This window comes from Sphaerodactylus townsendi, linkage group LG10 (assembly GCF_021028975.2).
Source record: "Sphaerodactylus townsendi isolate TG3544 linkage group LG10, MPM_Stown_v2.3, whole genome shotgun sequence".
Taxonomy (NCBI): domain Eukaryota; kingdom Metazoa; phylum Chordata; class Lepidosauria; order Squamata; family Sphaerodactylidae; genus Sphaerodactylus; species Sphaerodactylus townsendi.
Window position 1 is genome coordinate 24,894,317 of NC_059434.1, and position 23,634 is coordinate 24,917,950.

At 42.5% G+C, this 23,634-nt stretch overlaps 2 protein-coding genes across 4 annotated transcripts in view; both read left to right on the forward strand.

Moving 5' to 3' along the window:
* CEP135 (centrosomal protein 135) overlaps nucleotides 1–2,424 on the forward strand; it is a 36,117-nt gene extending 33,693 nt beyond the window's left edge. The window contains exons 26-27 of one of the 3 annotated variants that reach the window (XM_048509966.1): nucleotides 1,065–1,153; nucleotides 1,611–2,424. In XM_048509966.1, the coding sequence (XP_048365923.1) occupies nucleotides 1,065–1,113 (49 nt within the window). In that variant the 3' untranslated portion in view covers nucleotides 1,114–1,153; nucleotides 1,611–2,424. Of the gene's footprint in view, nucleotides 1–1,064 lie in introns of all 3 variants that reach the window. The other 2 variants (XM_048509965.1, XM_048509967.1) reach the window with 2 other exon arrangements.
* Nucleotides 2,425–7,502: 5,078 nt separating this feature from the next.
* The window catches only part of CRACD (capping protein inhibiting regulator of actin dynamics), a 172,276-nt gene continuing 156,144 nt past the window's right edge, over nucleotides 7,503–23,634 (forward strand). Inside the window, exon 1 of the mRNA XM_048509829.1 lies at nucleotides 7,503–7,684. The gene's annotated coding sequence lies outside the window, so the exon portion shown is untranslated. The remainder of the gene's footprint in view (nucleotides 7,685–23,634) is intronic.

Here is a 23,634-nt window from a genome sequence, read left to right on the forward strand (position 1 = left end):
ATAGTTCAAATTCTAAATGTCAGAGTGCACTGGGTGTTTTTTCAAGCAGTCTGACTTGCAGATCAATACTGTGCAAGATTTTGCTTTGAGTGACAGTGTATTGTCGTGCCTTCTTGACCTCATGCCTGGATGTCTGCCACCTATTTCTTGGATGTAGCTGTGCCTGCTAGCACTTGTCCAGCCAACAAAATGAACACTCTACCAGTCTCTATAATGAAGACATAGTTTTGATCGTATTATGAGCTAGCATGGGGTTTGAGTAAATGTCTGAAGAAAACAATGCTCTTGCATTATGTTTTTAAACAAATAATGCTTTCAGTGTAATGACTAATCTTTTTTTCTCAGAAATGTGGGTTTCAAGGAATGATCAGTGATTTTAGCAAGAACAAACATGTTTGGATTCTTTCAGTTGTCAATGATAACATGAAGGCTACCTCTAAAACGCTGTTCAATCAACACTTTCTGAAAACTGAGGGTTTAATGTGCAATCATCTTTGTAGAGGTCTACTTATTCATTTAGCTGGAATATTTGTTCTAGACAAAACCTGAGTTGGAGTAACTGCACTGTTAACCTCACTCTGAATTTTTAATTTATCCATATTTGGTTAACCCAGATGTGGATTCATGGAATGTTTACAGCAGAGCCCAGTGAAGATCAAAGGCCTTAAGCCACCCCCTATTTGTGAGTGCTTCTAGGTGTATTAGATTTTAGTTTGCATCCCACTAAGTTATGTAGCTTATAATGGTGATGAATGTAATTTGAAGATTTCTAACATCAACAAAATTAGAAGATACAAAAATAGAAACCACGCTGACTGGAATACTTTTTGTTAATTTTATCCCTTAAATTAACATTTTGTTGTGTCTTCAGAGTAGGGCCTGAATTTTAAAAATGGTCTTAAAAGGTAATTCTAAGAAAACTTTTCCCTTTTTAAGCCCTTTGATTCCAGTGAGTTTAGGAAAGTCTAGCTCTGTTTAGGATCACGTTAATGTTAAATGACCAGTTTTTTGTATCTTAGTGTGATCAGGCAACATCATTAAAAATTTTTTGTTTGTTCTTAAAGTTTAGAGACAAACTTTGAATTCTTCCCTGCTGAGGACCATAGCTGTTAAAGCCATAAAATGAGGCAGGTTAGGATAGAGAAGCTACTAGGTAAGTGAAGTAAGGATTAATCTTATTTCAGGAAGATTATTAAAGTTTAAATTCTTGTCACAGTGTTATAATATAGTAGCAGTGTATGTTATTCACTAAATACATTCAGTTTAATGCCATGTTGATTACATCATCCCACACCCAGCAGCTTTTATTGAACTGCAAGTCTGCACCAAAAAATGGAGCTCCCCCAATAGTTTGCTTCATTTCTCAAATACATTTCTTTGTATAGACAAATATTGTCCCTCTATCATGTGGAACAAAAAGCTATTTACACAGGAGATCATGTGGGTATTAAACCCGATGTGATATCCTGATTTAAGGTGTGTCATTTGGAGAAATAACAGCTTGTTCTTTTTCTAAGTTAATATTGTTTTGTATATTTTGCTGTACATGTGTCCTTTGTAATCTAATATATAATGATAATGTACTAATTACTGTTATGCATTATGAACAGATGAGGAACTTGCGACTTTCAGAGATAATTGCAGAATGACTGCTGCATCTTTGAAGAAAATTCTGTATTTTCCAGTTACCTTTATAGACAGCTATAAGAACTACAGAAAATGGCATATAACAAATATGGAAGACCCAAATGCTAAATGTGGCTGAGCCTCATCTACTTTTAATAAAGTGTGTGTTTTAATAAAATATTTCTGAAGTGGAATTATAGTCTTTCTATAATAGCCTAATTTAAGGATCTTTATTGTTACCATTTTGGCTGTATGGATTACTTATTTGATAGTACCAATGTTGAACTTCCTGCATTATTCAGACTGCAAATGACAACAGAACACAAAACGGGGTGCGATGGAAATGTGTTTTTAGCCTGCTATAGTGTCTCTGCTTCATGAGTTATAGCAGAAACTCAAGCTGCGCTTCTGCTAATGCCCTTTTAATACTGAAAGCTATTTTAATATCTTTCTTCAAAGTTGTTGCAAACACTGTTGACATCAGTGGTAAAAGCTACTTGTTAGCATGTAAGGTAAATGAATAAAATAACAGTTCTTGGAAAGTAATGCAGTTGGTTTTAAGGAAGCTCACAAAATCATGACACTTCCGTGAATCGGGTGGTGTGAATCCCACTCTGTATGCCACTCTGTTGTTGTCAAAAGCTGCTACAATGCAAAAGCCCCTGGGGGTTTCCATCAGTCGGTGATGTGAGTTTTTCAAATAGGTCTGAAGATATGACTCTTATGAATCCGTTGCCATCCTTCCATATTTTGTATGTTGTAAACAATGCAAATAAAGTTATTTAAATTGTGTTTCCATTTTAAGGTAGCCCAGCATTTCTTAAATTACAGAAAAAGGAGGTGGGCTCAGGGTGTGTTCACATTAAAACTGAACGCCACACAGGAGAATTAAAGCAGACGAAATCCCTTAGGTGAGAGGAGGATGTAGCTAGATTTTGATTGGGAGGCAGTCCGCTTGTCCTCTCTGCTTCAGCCCAGGGCATTCATGTACAGGAGCAGCCTCCTATGTATACTTCCTGCCTATGTGGGGAACCCACGTATACAAATGTGCTGGGTACACAAGATCAAACCAAGGAGATTTTGTTTTTTTCCCAGGAACTCATAGAGACTTGTCACACCCATGTTATAAGTGCTGGACAGGCAAACTGGCTGTTGTCTTAATTTGCTTCTGCTTGAAAGCTGAAAAGCAGCAGAAGAGTTGAGCATCTTCCCCACCCCTCCCCTTTCTTGAAACTGATGAATCCTTGGAAAGTTGAACATTTTGCATTACTTTATATTGTGTAAATTGGGTTTTAGCAGAGGTTTATTTCGCTAGTGCCTTCCCGATGGATGGAGATAGTGGAATGTGTACATCTATTTTATTTTACGCATATTGTAGTACGCAAATGAAAGGAACCTAGCAGGAAACTCTGACCTTGTCACTTAGCTTCTCTGGCAGTTGCCTTCACCCACTAACCAAGCTCAAGCTTTTTTCTAGTCCACTCACAGATATCCCAAGGAATCTGCTGCCTCTGGTAACCTTCTTGCATTCCATGCTTTTTCTGTTTGTGTCTCAGTGCTGACTCTTTGTACCTCCGAATGGTCCCCCAGTTTTCCCCTTCCACACATATGTCTCGCCTGTTGCGCTTGCCTCCATTTTACCTCTTCATTTCTTGCATACATCTGTACCTTTTTACCCCCGTTGCCCAGTTATTCTCCCCTTCAGTGTTGCCAGATGCGTGACATGTATAAGTTTACAAAGCCTGCGTACGACATGATTCCTGTACTAGTGTTAGTGGTGCTACTTCCAATAATAAAGTAGTAATTCCCAAGCAGTTCTCAACCAAGAACGTGAGAAGGAAGAATGTTGTTTTTGTGTTTGTCTCAGTGTGAGGCACAACAAGGTTATGGGTGTAGCAGTGGAGTGGGGGGGGGGGGGGGGAAGATTCTCAGTTCACCTATATAGGTGGGAGAGAATGTGTCCATTAAGTGGCTTCCAACTTCTGGCAACGCTGTACATTAATGACCTCTAAAACATCCTGTCATTAACAGTCTTGTTCAGGTCTTGCAAACTGAGGGCTGTGGGTTCTTTGAAGCAATCCATCTCGTGTTGGGTCTTCCTCTTAACCTGCTGCCTTCAGCTTTTCTAACATTACTGTTTTATGACATCATCAAAGTACAATAGTCTCATTTTGGTCATTTTAGTTTCTAGGGAGAGTTAAGGTTTGATTTGATCTAGAACCTGCTGATTTGTCTTTTTGGCAGTCCTTAGTATCTGTGAAACTCTCCTTCAACTCTACATTTCAAATGAATCAGTTTTCCTTCTGTCATCTTCCTTCTTTGCCCTATTTTTACACCTGTACATAGAAATGGGGAATGCTATGGCATGATTTATCTTGATCTCAGGCACCAGTGACACATCCTCATACTTAATCTCTGCTAGCTCCTTCATGACGGCTCATTCCGCACACGCAAAATAATGCACTTTCAAGCTGCTTTCACAACTGTTTTTGCCATTCCGCACAGCTTCAAAGAGCCCTGAAAGCAGCTTGAAAGTGCATTATTCTGCGTGTGCGGAATGAGCCGACTTCATTTCTTGGTTGCTGATGGAAGCAAGAAATGGAAAATCTTTAACATTGTCTTCTTTTCACCCATTTTAAAGTTATGTAATTCCCCAGTTGTCATTACTTTTGTCTTCTTGATCAGCTACAATCCTACTTTAGCATGTTCTGCTTTAACTATCAGTAATCGTTTAACTCTTAACTAGTTTCTGCTTTAGTCATCTGTATATCTTAAATGTTCCTTTCAACAGTTCTCATTCTGCCTTCACCCAAATCTAATCCATTTTTTTCATGATATGTTTTGCATACAGACTGAACAGATAGGGAGGTAAAATACATCCTTGACATCTTTGCCATGTGTAAATCATTCAGTTTCTCCATATCCTGCCCCAATTATAGCTTCTTGTCCAGAGTACAGCTTGCATATCAAAACAACCAGATATTGCAGAATACTCATTTCTTGTAGAACCAACCATAATTTTTTATGATCCACACCATTAGACTTTTTGCTGTAACCTGTGAAACACAAGCTGATTTCCTTGGATGCACCAGTAACCAATGTAAATTTGCAGTATGATCTCTAGTGCCCCTTGCTCTTCTGAATCCACCTTAAAAATCCAGCATTTTCCTCATTCCATATATGGTAACAGTCTTTGTTGTAAGACTTTAAGCGTCACTTTACTTGCATGAGTAATTAATACCATGGGTGCAATAGTCTTTGACATCTTTTTTTCCAGAATTGGAATGTTGATTGATTGTTTCCAATCTGTGAGCCATTGTTTTGTTTTCTGTATTTGCTGGCATTTTCCTGTTGATGGATTCCATTTCTGTGCCTTGGAATACCTCTTTTGATATCCTGACTGCTGGTGCTGAGTTGTTTCTCCCGATAGTTCTCAGTCAGCTTTTTCTTCACTTCCTAAAATTGTAGCTGCTGCTTCAAACGTTTTTTTTCTTTGAAGGAATCTGTCATTCTTTCATCTTTTTTGCATAGTTCTTCAGTGTATTTCTTTACTTTGTCCTGTCCAGTTAATCTATTCCAGTTGATTTTTCAGTATGCCTTGCTTTTAGATTTCTCATTAGTTTCTTGGATCTTGTAGAACAGGTCCCTTGTTCTACCTTTTTTGTTCTCGTCTATTACATTTCACTGGTTATTACAATAGTTCTCTTTATGTGTGCCATTTGCTGAAATGCTACATTTAGCCTTCTAATTCTATTTCTGTCACCTTTCACTTTTTCTTCTTGTGTGTCTTTAGCAATCTGAAGAGTTTCATCAATCATCCGTTAAGACTTTTGATTTCTTTTGGCTACAGGAATATCATTTCACATTCTTTCTTGATAATATATCTGGTTCCATCCCATAGTTATTCTGGGTGTGTTTTCTTGAACTTAGTAATGCCGATCTGTTCTTTATGTGATCTTTAAACTCTTCAGGAATGTTGCTTAAATTGTCTTTTGACACAATGACACAAAGGGTGAATGTGAAAAAATAAGAAAGGTGCAGGAGGAAGTGGAGGTCTAGTATGAACAGATTTCTGATCTGAAGGGTAGAAGTGGGTTGAAGAATTCCACTGTTTGCTTGTGGACCTCAGCTTGTGCAGACCTGCCATAAACCATAGAAAAACAAGGGAAAGACAAACCTAGTTCTTGGTGAAGTTCTCTGGTATCTAATCTGCCTTCACGAGACTTAATGCTTCTCCTTGCAAAATGAAATGTTCAGTATATAGTAAATAATGTAGCAGGGAGGCTAGGCTCACTGACATGTTAGTTCTCTATAACTGATTACGCACAAGGGATCTGCTGCACAATGGAGGCAAATGTACATTGCCACAAGACTTCTTGTATTTCCTCAAGCCCCGCTTTCACTTTCTATTCCCCTAGCGGCAAGCAAGACCTACCTCACAAGCACGAATTCTAGCACGAATTTAATTTTGCTTCGTAGCCAGAGCGGGCAGAGTTGCCAGTGAGCACAGCTTTGCCCTGGACCTCTTTCCTTTACCCATAGCCAGCCTGCCTAATTTCACCCCCACTCCCTTGCACTGCTTTGCACACTCCCCCCTCTGCCTCTCTAAATGTTTGTATCTATACATCGATAGGAACAACACAAGCTGTTTCCGATTATCAGGAAGGCATTTTTAAAACTTTCTTTCAAACAAGCTTGTATTTTAAAAACCAATCCCTTCTCTTTGGCTTTTGCAAAGGAACAACACAAATAGGGTCTTTTTCTGTCCCCATCTTACTTCCCACACTCTACTTCCACTTTCCCTTTTTACAACTTTATTTCAAACGACTATTTTTTAAAAAATTTCCTTGCTGCAGTATCTGCAGGGAGAGAGAGTGTATTTGTGGAGGGGAAGGGAGGGGGATCTAACATGTGGTCCCCTTCTTCAGCAGCATGTGGTCTAAGAAATGACCTTGTCTCTTTCTTTGAGGGGGGTTATGTTGGAAAATGGGTTACAGTATTGATATACCTGCTATCATAGGTATGTCGATATGAATGCAATTTAAAGGACTTTAACATACAATCGTAACCACAGCTAGAGTCATTGTAGTAGTGCAGAAGAGAAATTGGTTTTTATACACCCCCCCCCCCTTTTCACTACTGAAAGCAGGCTCAAAGTGGCTTACAAACTCCTTCCCTTCCTCTCCTCAAAATAGGCACCTTGTGAGGTAGGTGGGGCTGAGTGAGAGAACTGAGACTGGCCCAAGGTCACCCAGAAGGATTCATGTGGAGGAGTGGGGAATTGAACCTGGTTCTCCAGATTAGAGTCCACCCTCATGTGGAGGCGTGGGGAATCAAACTCAGTTCTCCAGATTAGAGTCCGCCGCTCTTAACCACTACATCATGCTAACTGGATCAGTATAATCTGAGTGCATGGAAGAACAAACCAACATGGGAACCCAACTATTTGTAGGTTTGCTAAAATGCTCCAGGTGGCTGTTCTTAAAGGGAGAGAGCGAGAGAGATGCAGGGAAGACTCAGACCCATAGCCTATTAAAGATAGCCCTCATTTCAGAATTCTTTATACCCACTTTTCTCTCCAAAGAGGTTTTCCATATACCCTCACAACAATCCTGCGAGGTAGGTTAGCGAGAATTGGCGCTTGGGTCTTCCGCCTCTAACCACTACCCTAAGCTGGTCCTGCCTTCTGAACTCCTTTGACCATCCAGCGCCCTGCTTTTAACAGATGCTGCTCTGTGTCAAGTCTGGAGACGCCGAATCCCACCCACAGGCTCAGCGACCCGGCGAGGAGGCATCAGCAGCATCCTGGTTCGTCCCGGGCCGCCAAACCCCCGAGCGCGAGGCTCAAGCTCCTGGCCGCCGCCGCCGCCGCCTTCTCAGCTGGAGGTTGCAGGGCGGGAGCATGTGATCATCTGGTGAGTCTGCTGCTTGCTTTGCCATGGTGTGGCAGCAACGGGGAGAGCAATGGAGGCGCCTTGAGGGACGCGGCCGGACGGCTGCTGCTTGGCTGGATTCCTCGCCCGAGGGGGACCCCCGCCGAGCCGAGCCTTGAACCCAGGTAGGACTTTGCGCGGCCGGCTTTCTGTCGCGCGCGCCCCCCCTTTTTGCAAGCCTTGCTCGGGAGCAGAAGTTTCGCGCGCGCCCCCCTTTGCAAGCCTTGCTCGGGCTGCGGCTTCCCGACCTTCAGGCGTTTGCGCCTCTGCTGCGAGCCTTTCCCCGGGCGAGGGGGGAGACCGGAGGCTGCTTTGTGGCGGGTCTGACTCTCCGCGCCTTCGCCGGCTGGCTGCGCGTCCTGCCGGTCAGCAGCGGGGACGGGTCCGTCTTTTTGCTCCCAAGATGGTCTTTCTCCAGCGCCCACGCCGGGCAGCTGTGAGGCAAAAGCGGGGGGAGGGGGGTGTCACCGCACCGAGAGAGCAGTTTTGGCGGTGGTCCCTCCTGGACTGAATCAGACCAGAGCTGGTGGCAAGGGGTCGTCTTCTCAGTATCTGTGCATGGGTATTGCAGGTTTACATGTGCTGACTTAAGATTTCATCAATGACCAAGCCTCCTAGGTTCGTATTTACCGTGCCTTCATCTTCCTCATAGACAGAGGGAGAAAGAGAGAGCTTACTTTTGTTCTGCGCTATATGACTCTTCCCACCACCCTGCCTGTTCCTGGAGCAGCCTTGCTTTGTCTAACCTTCTCCAAAGCCATTTCTCATACAGCCCCCAGAACCCTGTCTTAATGAGCTGTGAAATCTGTTAGTTGTCATGGTCGAATAGAAGGGGGAAAAATACATCACTTTCCTACATCCCCCTCCCCAACAAAAAATCCTAAAACAAGCAAACTCAAGATTAGACCCCTAGAAATGTGCTTTGCGCCCAGCCTCGGCATTCCTTTGATTTCCAGCCTCCTTTCTTCTCCTTTCCATCCACATAATTGCAGACATCTGAATGGTAGGGCCAGCTGCCATTGCCAACACCAGATTCTCAAGGAGGGAAAGGTGATTAAAAGGGAAATGTTAATTTGCAGGGGTGGGGGGTGCACAGGCATTTGTCAGGATTTAGGAACGATCCCGTTTGAAGCGATCCTCTGCTCAAGGGGTTAAAGGAAAACTGGAAACCACAATGGTACATGTTGAAATTTTAATAGGGTTAACAATAGTGTGGCTGAAACTGAGCTGGTGGGGGCGGGGAAAAGGTTAGTAGACGGGAGATGCCAGTCACAATGCAAAATGTCAATTGCAGTGCCATTGAAGCAGATACTTCATGTGGCAATCTTTCTTCGCTTCCCAGAAGTAGTAGTGTTATTATAGCAATAATATGCACATATTTTAGGGGCTGGGGGGGTGGGGGGTGGATTTCCTTTATTTCTCAAGAACAAACGATCTATAATATTGAATGTAATGTTAAAAAATAGCAATACGACTTCAATAATTCTGAAAACATATTGTTACTGCTAGTACCCCTCCTCCCCCCAAATAAAAGATGGGGAGGTATTTTGCCTAATATGATGTTAAGGTTTTTAACATAATTGTAAACAGCCCGCAAGAACTCATGCTCAGGAAAAACCACAAAGGAACTGGTTTTTGTTGCATATGTAGCAAACGTGAGTCTGTTCCATGGGGATGCAGTCTAGACAATTTGACCCAACCTTATTAGAAATAGTGGGCAAGAATCTTCAGATACAAAAGACAGTTCCTAACAACAACAACAACAAAGCCCATTGTATTACCTCAGAATACTCAAACAATATTGTGGACATTTGAGAGAAACATGTAGTCTAGAATCCAAAGAACTATTTGCAGGTGTCTAGCTGTTGTGGCCTGTGCCACAGCGAGAAACACATCTTATTGTGACATGCCTCTGAAGATGCCAGCCATAGATACGTGCAAAACATTGAGAGCAAAACCACCAGACCAAGGCCACACAGTCCGGAAAAACCACAGTAGCCAGTTGAGTCCAGCCATGACAGCCTTTGACAATATATTGTAGGTGTGTCTAATGGGATTTTTAAACCCACTGCGAGCTTGCCAGTGCAAACAGCCATCCCCTCACTCCCAGTCTGACCTGGTGAGCCACCTCTCCCTGTGCCAATCTAGACTGGTGAGCCCTCTGCGGGCTTGCGAGCTGAGGTAGACACACACAGGCCTGGCAGCCTGTCATGCCCAGGAATACTTTTCCTGAAACAAAATGATGGATGTGTTTTACCAGTTCTGACCAGAGATCATGTTTAGAATTACAAAGCACAGACTGTCCAGTACTGGGCCTGGCAAAGCTGGTTCTCCATCCAGCTTTCCAACTTGGACTGGCTTTCAGTGATATCTTATGAGGAGACATAGACATCGTTTTTGCTCAGGCTTGCTCTTGTGGGAGAAGACAGTGGGTTGTGTACTTGCTTGAGCCAACAAAATACCTTGAATCCATAATGGACCATGGGAGAAGAATGCAATAATTTTCTAAGTGCCATTGGCATGTAGAGGAAATGTAAGTGTGTGCCCTGGCTCACAGAAATCTGCAAAACCTAAAGGTGAGCATAAGAGGAGCTTTGATACATCAGATCAAAGATTTATTTAGGCAGCATACTCTTTTTATCAGCGAGCAGCAACAGGAAGACCACAGATGTCAAAAGTGTCTCCTGCTCTTTGCTTCCTAGCAATTAGTTTTGAACCTTGAGGTTCTGTTAAGCTCTCCTGGTTAATAGTTGTTGATAGATCCGTTCTCCATGCTGTTGAATCCCCTTTTAAAGCCACCTAAGCAAGTGGTTGTCACCACATCTTGTTACAGTAATTTCCATATATTAACTGATCATTGCATGGAGAAGTACTGTATTGATCTGTCCTATTGGCATTCATTTTCCTTTCCTAAACCAGAGGTCTAGTGTTCAGAAAGGAGAAGAAACGTTTTTCTTGATCTGCTTTCTCAGTACCGTGCATTATTTTATAAATCTCAGTCAGTCTCCCAGTCATCTTTTGAAAAACAAAAGTTTACCAATGCCTTAACCTGTAGTAGAGGGAAAGTTAGGTACTCTAACACCTTTACCATTTTGAGTACCTTTTCTGTATCTTTTCTTTCTCTTTTGTATTTTTTAAGATCAGGCAACAAGAAGTGATCTCTGAGAGTTGTATCCCATTACTCTTCAGTTATGGGTGGTGTATAACATTGGTGCCAAGTGCACTTTATAAGAGAAAAGCATGGGCCTTCCCCACTACGTAGTTTCCTTGGTTGACACACCCTTCTTTGCTCTCTCAGTGGGGGTTGTGTGGTCCGATACAACCCAGTGTTTAATCTATGTGTCAAGTAGATTTTTATCTTACCCTTCATCCAAAGAGCTTAAAAGTGGCATACAGTGTTCTCACTTCCCCATATTATTCTCACAACAATGCTGTGAGGTGGATTTAACTGACAGGGTGAAGGTGTGACTGGATCAAGGTAAGCTCTGTGGCTGAGAGGGAGGTTGAATCTAGATTTCCAAAGTCCTCCTCAGAAACTGCATCTCACTGGCTTGTCAGTGTGACCTGGCAGTGTGACCATACATTCATAAAAAGCCATTATAAGACTGAGATGGCATGTTCATTAAAGTAACTACCAGTGCCCAAAGGTCTTTTCCTGGATAAGACACTGTGAGCGCAGTCTGCAGTATAGACATGAAGTTCAGATTTTTTTACCATTTTCCATTTACATATGCTAGTTCCCACTTTCCAATTCAATCCAGTTTGCAAAGATCGCACACCATCTTGCCAGTTTACCAACCACCAACCAGCAACTACCATTATTACCACACACTTTTAATTGAGTGCCCCCCCCCCCGTCCCCCATGTGCCCTTCCAATTTCCTCGATGATACCTTGGAAAAGCATTATCAAAAGTCCGGGAGATATAGATTGTAGGCTGAATTATCTTATTATATTACCTGCCATCTATTGATATAATTCAGGTTTTAGTATTATTATTAGTTTTACTGTAGACTTACAATATTTTTATATGTGACGTTTTACATGTCTGTAAGCAGCCCTGACCTTGAGTATGATCAGGAATGGGCGGGATATAAATGCAGTAAAATAAGGTAAAGAATTCGGACAAGCTGGACAGATCTGACTGCCTACTTCTGTCCACTGCCAAAACTGCTTCCTGATCTTTAACGAGTTTAATGATCTTTAATGAGGGCTTGGACAGATTTATGGAGGAGAAGTCGATTTATGGCTACCAATCTTGATCCTCCTTGATCTGAGATTGCAAATGCCTTAACAGACCAAGTGATCGGGAGCAACGGCCGCAGAAGGCCATTGCGTTCACATCCTACATGTGAGCTCCCCAAGGCACCTGGTGGGCCACTGCGAGTAGCAGAGAGCTGGACTAGATGGACTTTGGTCTGATCCAGCTGGCTTGTTCTTATGTTCTTATGAGTGGTCCTCTTTGATGAACTGTGTCCATCTTCCTTGGGGTTCTACAAAATTAATTATTCATGTTGATGGGATGGTGGGGTAGAATGACTCTGTAGTTTTTAATGTTTCTGAATGCTGGGTAGAGATTCCTGGTCCTGGTGGCTTATGAAACAGGGAGTGTTATGATTCAAACATGTCACTGCAGCTTGTTTATATCACCTCTTCAGGAGACAGCAAAGGGTGCAGCAGAAACCAGCTGGTTATTTACTCATCCGTACATCTCATTTGCATTTGGGTTTGTTCTTACACCCTGAAATCTAGGTCACTTTTAGTTTTATGTATGGGATATAATGACTGTGAAACAAGTGCCTTACCCAAAGCTATTCAGTTAAGCTGTAGCTGAAAAGGGATTTGAAACTCAGTCTCATAAGCAAAAAAATCTGTCCATTGGATTATATATAAATGGGGCTGCCATCTGGATTCCTACAAAATTGATCAAACATAATTTTAACAAAACACATTTTGGGGTTCTCCTGTGTCCTCTTTACAGTATCCATCAATATGGTTACTCTTTCAGGGCAATCCTAAACAGAGTTACACTTTTCTAAGCCCACTGACTTCAATAGATCTAAAATAGTACAACTCTACACAGCTAGTCCTTCTCCCAAAGTAGATATATTATAATTTTCATTATTCCATCTCCTTTGTTCTGCAGAGTCAAACAGTCACCATAAGCTGCTATATTTATCCATGTAACTTACCCAGTCTCTGTGTTTTGTCTCTTTCCACTGACCACACTCTGTCCATGGTTATGTCTCTTGTTACCTTCCACTTTGATTATTGCAGTGTTCCAACTAGTTTGCTCATCTCCCATATGGCATCAATATATCTAATTTACAAAATGCACCTATCTGCAGGTGCCTAGATTTGTGAACTGAGTCCATAGAAAGAGAGGAAGGAGACCTTTCTACAAGCTTAGGAAAAACCCCAGGTTTTCAGAAAAAACTGAAACCTCCTTTTTTAAAGGGGGGGGGAGATATATTAAACTCCCCTCCCAAACTCCATAGGCCCAGCCTCAACAATGAGGGGAGGGAAGATGCTATGGAAACTGCTGATATCTACTGCATGAGCTACAGAGGTGACAGGTGGGTGAGGGAGTAGGAAGTGGCCCCCTGGGGTATGAGCCACAGAGCAGCAGCAATGCAGGCAGGTAAAGGCAGAGCAGGAGAGGTTACAGCTGCCCCCACTGTCACTGTGTGAACTGAAGGGCTTTCAATGTAGGAAGGCCGAGGGAGGCACTGTCCCTACTGCCATCATGGTGTGAGCCATGGAGGGGCAGCAAAGCGTGCACGTTGAAGAGCAGAAGCTGCTGCCACTGTGTGAGCTGTGATGGGGGCTGTGGAGTAGAGGTGTAGCAAGGGGGGAAAGCCACAGAGCAGCAGAGGTGCACCGGTACGTCCTCCACCCCCGTCCCGCCCGAGAACGCCCTGCCATGCCCCTCCACGCCCTTGCTACACCCCCACAGTGCGTCGCCCCCCTGCCCCCTTGGAGCTATGCCTCTGAGTGGAGGGAAGGGGAGGAACAGGAATTTCCGAGGGGGGGGGTTCCAACAAATTGTCAGGAGTAGAATGAGATTTCATCCTCCTCCCATGAGTCGCACAGATCCCCACTTGTACTTTCTTATTTCCGTTTTTAGTTCTCATCACATTTGTTTGCCCACAATCTCCTCTTTTCAAGATCATCAGTGGCTCTCCAGCCTTCTTCTTTTTCCCTCTGGCTCTTCATTCTAGATGACCTTTAGTCTCCCTTGTGAACTACATCTTCTTTCTACGGTTTCATCATGTGCTTTCTATTGTTCTCCTGAGGCTTCTAGACACAGGAAAGCTCTTCCTACCCAAAATTTATTGGCTCTTCTTTATCTGCTTTTAGAAAACATTCCTACTGTAGGTATATTTTCTGAAAGCAGATGAAGTACCTCCTTATTTCTCCCACTTTTTCCAACTTGCCTGCCATTTCTGCTTTCTTGTTCTAATTTCCCTTTCTTTTTGGTTTCTCTTGACCTTTAAATTGTCAGTTGTTGTGTAGGGATTGCCTTTACTTATCTCTGCACAGTGGATAGCTACAGTTTAGAAGTCTCATTTATTTAGTAAATGTTTATTTATTTAGTAGATTTTATGCTGACTTTTTTGCTTTGGTTCTACAAGAACAATAAATCTCTTTGAATTATTTAAAACATCTTTAAAAACTAATGGAAGGATCCATTAAAAGAGAAGATGGAACAGTTCAACAGCCAGCCAGTAAACTACTAGTTCAAAGATTTCTTGGAACAACGTTCTTCACATTTATCTACAACGTCTGCAAAGATGGGCCAGGGTTACCTCTTCAGGGAAGGAGTACTGAGACCCCCCCTCCCATGATGCTCTGCCAATCATACCTCTGATAGAACAACTTCCCACAAGGCTTTCCACCATTAAATGTAAGGTTTGGGTAAATTACTATGAGAGAAGATGGTCCTTTGGATATTAAAGGAAACTCTGACAGGAAAGGGAAAATTAAACATGGAAGCTGTAACGCCAGCCAAAGTCAGCCCCACTAGACTGCAGAGCAATCTGAACGGAACTAAACTATGTCTGACTATGGGCAAATTGGACTTTTTGTCAGAATGGCCACAGTGAAAAACCAGCCTAAGAAAGAACACAGCCCTCTTAGCAGTTTCTGCCACTTGCCTCTTCATGAATAGCTCCTCCTTGCTATGTAACTGGAAATAGGCCCCATCCATTTGACTCCTTCATCCCACAGTAAATAGCTCACACCTTTCCCTGCATCAGCCTTATTACCAACCCATGGCATTTCTCTCCTGCCCAGAGTAAATTCTGATTGATTAACTCATAGCCAGACTTTCATGATATCCAAACACTGATTCATTGTTTGCATTAGCGAGAGCCCGATTTCATACTTGTTTATCCTGAACTCTTTAAAGAGCCAGGTGTAATGGTTAAGAGTGTTGGACTATAATCTGCAAAACCAGGTGCTATTCCCCACTCCCCCACATGAAGCCTGTACTAGTCTCAGTTCTCTCATAACTCTCTCAACCCATGTAGAGGCAGGCAATGGCAAACCACCTCTGAATGGCTCTTGCCTTGAAACCCTACGCGTCCAACATGAGTCAGCTGTGACTTGACAGCACCCCCCCCCCCAAACTCTTTTGCTTCCACTTAAGTTACATGTTCAAAGGTAAAACTGAACATACAAAGCTGCCTTATATCAAACCAAACTATTGGTCCATCTTGTTCAGTATTATCTACTGTGATTGGGAACTGTGAGACACTTGCTTTTTGAGATAATTCCTATCAGGAAATACCAGAACTGATTCTGGGACCTTCTGTATGGAGCAAAAAAGTGTTTGGCTACTGAGTGAGGGCCCTTCCCTTTCTCCTTGAAAAAGTACTCAGTGCCCTGGTGATATCAGGAGCTCTTGATTCATGCGTTAGTTTGCTTATGCTCTGCTTTTCAGCCAAGATTATGTCCCAAAGAGGCTTACAAGAATTAAAAATCCATAATGAGCTCTGAGAGAGAATACCTAACGGCAGCAATAACAAATTAAAATTCAATGTGCAAAAATATAGAAAGAAAAGAGTAGAACAGCAGAAGCTGAACCATCTAGTTCTCAAAGTCTCTCCAAATGCTAGTTGTTTTAGTCTGAACCAGCTTCTACCTCCAGAGCTGCAGCAAAAGGAGAGACCAGAGAGAAGAGGAAGAGTTTGGATCAGGGACGGAGCGAGGGGGGAAAGCACCCAGTGCACTTGTGCATCCTCCGCCCCGTCCACCCTGCCCTGGAACGCCCCCGGAACGCCCTCACCACACCCCCGCAGGGGCGCACGCCCGGTGCATCATGCCCTTGGAGGTACACCTCTGGTTTGGATTTATACCCCCCTTTCTCTCCTGTAAGGAGACTCAAAGGGGCTTACAATCTCCTTCCCTCACAACAAATACTCTGTGAGGTGGTGGGGCTGAGAGAGCGTCAAAAATGTGACTAACCCAACACACCCAGCTGGCATGTGTTGGAGTGCACAGGTTAATCTAGTTCCACAGATAAGCCTCCACAGCTCAAGTGACAGAGCAGGGAATCAAACCTCGGAGAGGGGTGACAACATTTACAGTTCTAACCATAGTCCTCTTGGGGTTACTGCTAAGCAAGTTTTCCACCTGCTACGGCTGCTGTTACTCCTTGAGGGCGGAGGCAGCCACAAAGGTAATACCCCCCCACACACACACACCAGAAACAATCCTGTTGCCACATTGGTGCATAGGTGCAAAGCAGTCCAATTTATGGATACAGGTAAGGATGCACCCCAGGAGCTCTTAACCCATCTCTGAGCTTCCTGATAGCAGCCTCTTTTCCTCTCTTCTTCAAGGTCCAATGGGAGGTTAGAACGAATGATAGCAGGGAAGCTCAAGTGATTGCAAGGTCACCTGTCTCTCAAGCCTACAAGTGGCTATTAGCAGAGTTACACCCTTCAAAGCCCACTCATTTCAACGGATTTAAAAGGGGACAACTCTGATGAACATTGTACTGTATTGTATCCACAAATATTTCCTAGAAGGCTTGCTGGAAAAGATCATAGTGCCAGGAAAAGCTGAAGTCAGTAGGAAAAGAGGAGGATCCACTTGAGGTGGACTGCGTCATTAAAGAAGCCATAGACTTTAGTTTGAAAGTCCTCAGCAAGGCTGTTAATGATGGGATGTTTGGGAGGTTACTAATTCATAGAGCAGTGATGGCGAACCTATGGCACGGGTGCCAGAGGTGGCACTCAGAACCCTCTCCGTGGGCACACGCAAACAGAGTGCCCCCCCACACACACATCTAGGCTGGCCTGGGTCGCTGGGCTCAATTATTAACATTAAACCTAAGACCTAGTTTTGGGGAAGTAGTGTAGGTAACCCTGTTAAGCACTGTTAAACTAAAGTGCAATCCTTTACCTGGGAGTAAGCTCGGCTGCTGGAAATGGGGCTTGCTTCTGAGTAAACCCTCCTAGGGTCGTGATTCACCTGTTGGAAGAGTTGCATGGTTGTTTCAAAGCAAAGCCATCTACTACCACCAAGCTTACTCCTGAGTAACGCACACCTCAGAGCCAACCGTTTTTTCTAAACGAAAACCTCAGTATTCAGGTTAAATTACTGTGTCGGCACTTTGTGATAAATAAGTGGGTTTGGGGTTGCCATTTGGGCACTCGGTCTTGAAAAGGTTTTCCATCGCTGTCATAGAGTTTCCAGAAGTTGGAAATGACCTGACGGCACATAACATGCAGAAGTTCGCTCAGTGTCAGTAGGAAATATCCTACCCAATACATACCTCAGATGGATTATGGAATTAGGCTGTTCATTATTTTAGTACAAATGAACAGAAATGCTGAACTTGTTGATCTCTAGTAACTTACAGTATCCTCACGTGTTGCTGTTTCCACCTTTTCCATATGCTTAACTGGATACAGTTCTTATTCAGTAGTGTTTTGAGACTTTACTATGTATGTCCATTATAGGTTTGTGTTGTACAAGCAGCCCCCAGAGCGGCATGAAATAAATTGCTTTTGAGTAAGGAGGTAAACTCAGCATGGATGATATTTTAAGCTGTCACATTAAAATGAGCAGTTTGAGAAATGTGTTTATTAGACCGACAATATAAATCTTAATGGCAACCTCTGGCTTTTTGTGTGTGTGTCTTATTTAACCCTTGAGACATTCCCAATTCATTCTTTAAATAGCATGACCTCCCATGTTCCTTTCCTAGAATCCATACATAAAAAGAAGAGTTTGTACACCTTTCTCTCCTGTAAGGAGACTCAAGGCAGCTTATAAGCTCCTTTACCTTCCTTTCCCCACAACAGAGATCTTGTGAGGCAGGTAGAGCTGAAAGAGTTCCGAGAGAACTGTGACTAGCCTGAGGTCACCCAGCAGGAAGGTAGGAGTGGGGAAACAAATCTGGTTCACCAGATTAGGGTCCACCGCTCACATGGAGGAGTGGGGAATCAAACCTGGTTCTCCAGATCACAGTGTGCCTGCTCTTAACGACTGCACCATGCTGGCATTCATACAGAAAGGCAAAATTTGTATGAAAAGTTTTAGACAATAGCTTCACAGCAAGTGAGGAATTTTGCCAACTTTTCTATAAAGAAAGAAGTCCAGTTTTTTTAAAAAAAATGATAAAATGTACTCTACAACTTACAGCATGGGGAAAGGACTACAGCTGAGGGTTGCCAGTGTCCAGGTGGTTGCTAGAGCTCTCTTGGAATTACAACTGATCTCCAGGCAACAAAAATCAGTTCATCTGAAGAAAATGGTCACTTTGGAAGATGGACTCTATGGCATTATAGCCCACTGGGCTCCCTCCCCTCCCCTCCCCAAACCCCACCCTCCTCCAGTTCCACCCTCAAAATCTCCAGATATTTCTCAACCTAGAGTTGGGAGCCGAGCATCTGCTTTGCATGCAAAAAGTTCCGGGACCAATTCCTTAAGTGACGTGAAAGACTTTGGCCTGAGACTTTGGACATCAGTTGCCACAGCACAGCAGACAATATTGACCATGAATAGATCCCAAACCTGACTCCAAATATGGCTGCTTCATGTGTTCATAGTAATGGTATAAACCAGGGGTCTGCAACCTGTGGCTCTCCAGATGTTCATGGACTACAATTTCCATCAGCCCCTGCCAGCATGGCCAATTGGCTGATGGGATTTGTAGTCCATGAACATCTGGAGAGCTGCAGGTTGCAGGCCCTTGGTATAAACAGTTGAATTCAGTATTATAGTATTCAGTGCCTTCTCGTTGGCTTCGATAGCATATAATGACTTTGCATCTCGTAGAATACTGCTTTGTTGCATATATGATCCTGGAATGGTACACATTCAGTTGCTCATGGTATCCATCCAATCACTTGTGGTTTTGTATTAATCTTGCTGTAAGCCTCTGTTTTCTCTTTTTAGGTTACATTGACGAGAGTTAAAAAAAACTGCCGTCTGATTTTAGTAAATTTCAGCAAACATACTTATGAGAAATAATCTGTCATGGCAAGGGAGGTTTGGGCTGCAATCGTATCAGCAGCTGCTTAAATCCCATTTGATCTCATTTGACTTCAGTGGGATTTAAGCAGTCCAACTTCACCGAGAATTATAGCCTTGATCTCTGAATTCAGATTCTCTTGAGAGATATGTCTGCATATTGCACTGAAAATAATTTTTTTAATCAGACATCTTCTTTGTAGAAAGCAGACATTGCCTTCAGTCATTGTCTGAATTTGCCTTGAGGTTGCATGATTAAAAAATATATATAAATATTCCATTTTTAAAACAGATGCCTAAATACTGGCATTGGTGAAAAGGCAATTCAAAATGGCATCTCTTTCTCCAATGATCAGTGACATATAGATCAGGAAGAATTGTTTTTCTGCCAAGTCGCAACTGACTGATGCTGATCTCATAGGGTTTTCAAGGCAAGCAATATTGGGAGGTAATTTTCCATTGCCTGCCTCCCTTCCATAACCCTGGAAGTATTCCCTGGAGGTCTTATCCAAATACAAGCCAGATCTGGGCTGAAAGTGTGTGACAGGCCCAGCATGAGTGGGGTGAGTGGGGATTAGAACCTGGGTTTCCAGGTCCTAGTCTGACACCTCAACCATTACAGGCTAGAAAGGTTAAATTAAAGGATGTGCTGTTAGTTTGAGATGGAGGCCAACAAATTCAGTTTCCCAGTCCCCTTTCTAAATTATCTTTAAAAATATATATATTTATTGTATAGTTTGAAATAATCGTTCTATTTACATCTTTCTGATATAATTTCCAAACAATACATTTTTCCTTTTTTCCCTCCCACTCTCCCCTAATATTATGTTTTACTTTTCTTTAACCAAACAGCAGTAAATTCATTCGTTGTTGTCTTCTTATCCATATGTCTTCTTTGACTCCCGTCTCCTTCATCCAATTCTCATAACTTGTCCATATCTTCATTATTTCATTCTGCTTTTCTTGCCATGTTTTATTCTTTGATAATATTTCAAAAATGTCTTATGTCACTTGTTCCCATATATATTCCAACCATTTCTGAATCTTCCATTTTTTCTTATCTTTCCATCCAAACGCTATCACTGCATGTATTGCTCTAATCAACGTTTTATACATATTTCTATATTGTATATCTATTTTTTCATCATCAATTATTCCCATAAATAATAGATCATTTCTTAATTCCACTTTATTTTTCACCAATTTCTCTATCCATAGCAATGTTTTTTCCCCAGAATCTTTTTACTTCTTTGCATTCAATCCACATATGGCTATAATGTGCATCTTGGTTTCCACAGTGCCAACATTTTGGGGATAATCCCTTAACCATATATGCAAGTTGTTTGGGAGTTCTATACCATTTTAAAATCAACTTTCTTCCCTTTCTAAATTATCATATTTTGGTGACATGATGAGAAAAGAGTCACAAGAAAAGATAATAATGCTAGGAAAAGTTGAAGGTAGCGGGAAGAGGAAGGCCCAACATGAGATGAACTAACTCAATCAAAGAAGCTATGCTTCTCAGTTCACAAAACCTGAGTGACGCTGTTAAAGATAGGATGCTTTGGAGGTCGCTAATTCATAAAGTAATCAGTAAGTCAAAAACAATTTGATGGCATTTAACACATTCACAGAACCCTTGAAAGGTGCTGTCCAAATTTTTCAAAACATATAAAACCTGTTCTTTGAAGATCTGAATAAATGTCAAGTGGGACATTGGGCGGGGATAAAATTGAACACTGAATGAAAATGTTCCTTATAAGCTTTTTGATAATAATGGAGTTTTAAATTTGTGATTAGAAAAAGTAAATATCTCTTATGGGGTTAGAAAAGAAGACAGACTTTTATTTAAAACATAGTTATTATGTAAAATGTTATTATATTAGTTGAATATCAAGGTCTGTGTCTAGGCGACACGTATTCCCTCAAGTTCTTCCCTCAATCAAAACATCTTCAAGTGACCAGAAGAAGTAGTAACTCTGGTGTAAATGGTATCTTAACTTGCTGCTGAATTTTCATCAGTTGAGACCCTCTCTGTATGTTCTGGTTGAAATTCCGAGGAATCAACAAACAAACAAAAAATACCCCCTCATTCTTATTTTGCTGAGGAAACACAGCTTTTTGTTTGCTGGCTTTTTTTCAATGTAACTTTTTTGCTATTCTTGGTATGAAACCAACAACCTCATACAGTGAGCTGACCACATTTTAAACATTCTGCATTGTCAGTCAGATCTCCAGTGGCCAATTAGAAGTTCTGCTGGACAAAGCCCCGCTTTTCCTGGTGAGCACAGTCGCCATGTTGGGGACCCCTGCTTTATAACATGGAACAGGGAGGGAGCTCAGTAGGGTATGGTGCCATAGAGTCCAAAGAAGCTATTTTCTCCAGAGGAAAGGCTCTCTATAGTCTAGGGATCAGTTGTATTCTGGGATATCTCCAGGATCCTGCTGGAGGCTGGTAACCTTATTATAGGTCAGTTAAATTCAGGAAGTTCAGGTCTTCTGCCTCTTGAAAGACTGGCAGGGGCAAATGAGATGATCTCTTTGGCATCATGCTGATGCGCAAAATCACTTCCATTGCAAAACTGTGGATAGCGTTCATAAAGTATTTACTCAAATGCAAGACTAGGGGTTGCTTGTTTTGCCAGGTATGCCATAAAAAGAGGAGCCATCTTACTGTCACATAAAATTATCATCATATCTAGTAATAATTGTTTTTTGTGTGTGTACCATTTTTAATAAGGTTATCTTACATTCAGGGTCACTTCCCTTAGGAGTAAATACTGTAAACAGGTGTAGCAAAATAATCAAAACATATAAAGCTCTCATGTGTCAATCAGAAGATAAAAGGCAGCTTTGTCAAAACACATTTGACCTTTTAACTTCTGATTAGACAACATGGCCATTCTGTCTAGTAAGATAATTTTGTCACATGTACCTATTAAATGCTATTAATGCAACTATTTAGCTTAGGAACTACTGGAGTTTAGTGTTACTTGCAAATGTCCCTCAACTTCTTTTGTTCTTAGTCTTTTGGTTGGTTCCCCCTCCCTCTCTTGGTGCCTAGCATTCATTCATGACACACTTTGTGCTGCAAATAATTACTGGAGCTTCTTTGGGGGTGGGGGGGGGGAATGATGCAGATTAAACTGCTTGGCCATGGTTATAACAGATCATAAAGTAATGCAGGACAAAACCCATTCATTTTGTGGACTGCAACAGCTTCATGAATGTGTCAGTAAACTGCAGCAGAAGGAAAAAACAGTTATAAATCTGCAAGCAGTTTTCTTTTTTAAAATCCACAGCTCCAGCCCTATATATCAAATAACAAACAGAATGAAGATGTTTTTGCTCAAGAAAATGAAATGTATAGACAGCTTTTCATGCCTCGAGGGATGCATTAAGTTTACATCTATAGTTATTATGACAGGTGCTGGTGCTTTACAGTCAACTACAAAACATCTTTTTGAGCTCAGTTGCCACATTGGTAAATTACAAAGGTCATTGCTGCCTGAGGAGGGGAAGAAGCGGTCTGAGGGTGCAGAAGGAGACAGAGAAAACCCCATTGGGTGGGTAAAATTTGACCACAGCCGTTTTATTGGTGTGCTGGCAAAAGGAAGCAGAGGCGCAGCATAGGGGACGGATCCGGCTCTGGGCAGCATGTCTGCTGTACCCTAGTAATAACTTTCCCCCAGCCCTATGCATGGGAGAAACACCAACGCCCGGAACAGCAAGATAGTGGGAGCCATCTGGGCGCTGACCTCTGAATAAACTCCCCTTGCTGCCAGGGGGTGCGAGCCACTAGCAGCCCCCGCCTGGGCAAGTGGTTCACAGGCTCGACCCACCCCCATCCCGACCTCTTATGGAGGCCCCCACCAAATGGGGAGGGCTGGCATGCAGGTTCCTCCTCCCCGAATGGATTAGTCCCCATGAACAACCCGCCAGGCTGTGACGGATGAAATGCAAATAACAGCCACAACCACCATAATCAGAATGCCAACAACAAAAAACTCAGAACCATGGGGGAGAAAGGGCGGGAGAAGCCCTTGGCGCTCGGGTGAGAAGAGGCGCAGGATGGCCGGCCTGCCCATATAAGGCTGTGGTCCTGCCTCCTCCCGGCACATCACTTGCTTGTGCCAGCAGCTGGGCAGTCCAGCCCCACGCTGTGCTGGATGCCGACACTGATCCTTCCCCTTTCCCTGCCCCACCCCCAGCCAGCAATGGCGGCCAAGGTAAATCTCAGACGCTCTTTCTTAGTACAGAATGGTGTTCTTTTCTGCAGAAGCAGAGCATAGGTAGTATTTAATAAATGCTGTGATAATGTAAAATGGGAAGCCCCTTTTCAAGGAGTGTTATTTCTTGGCAGGGGATCATGACCATTCAAGAGGTTCTTGAATGTGTTTCTTGATCTTAGCATAATTTTTGCATTTGTTTGTTTTCAGAAGTCGGTATGCATCTCTCTATGTTGCTCTAGCCGTCTCATGTTTTTGGAGGTAGCCAATGTTAATGGTTTCTCAGAAACAATAGTTGGATAATGCTATAAAGGAATAACTGGAAGTTCAAATCGAAGCAAGGAACGTGTAGGTTTGGCC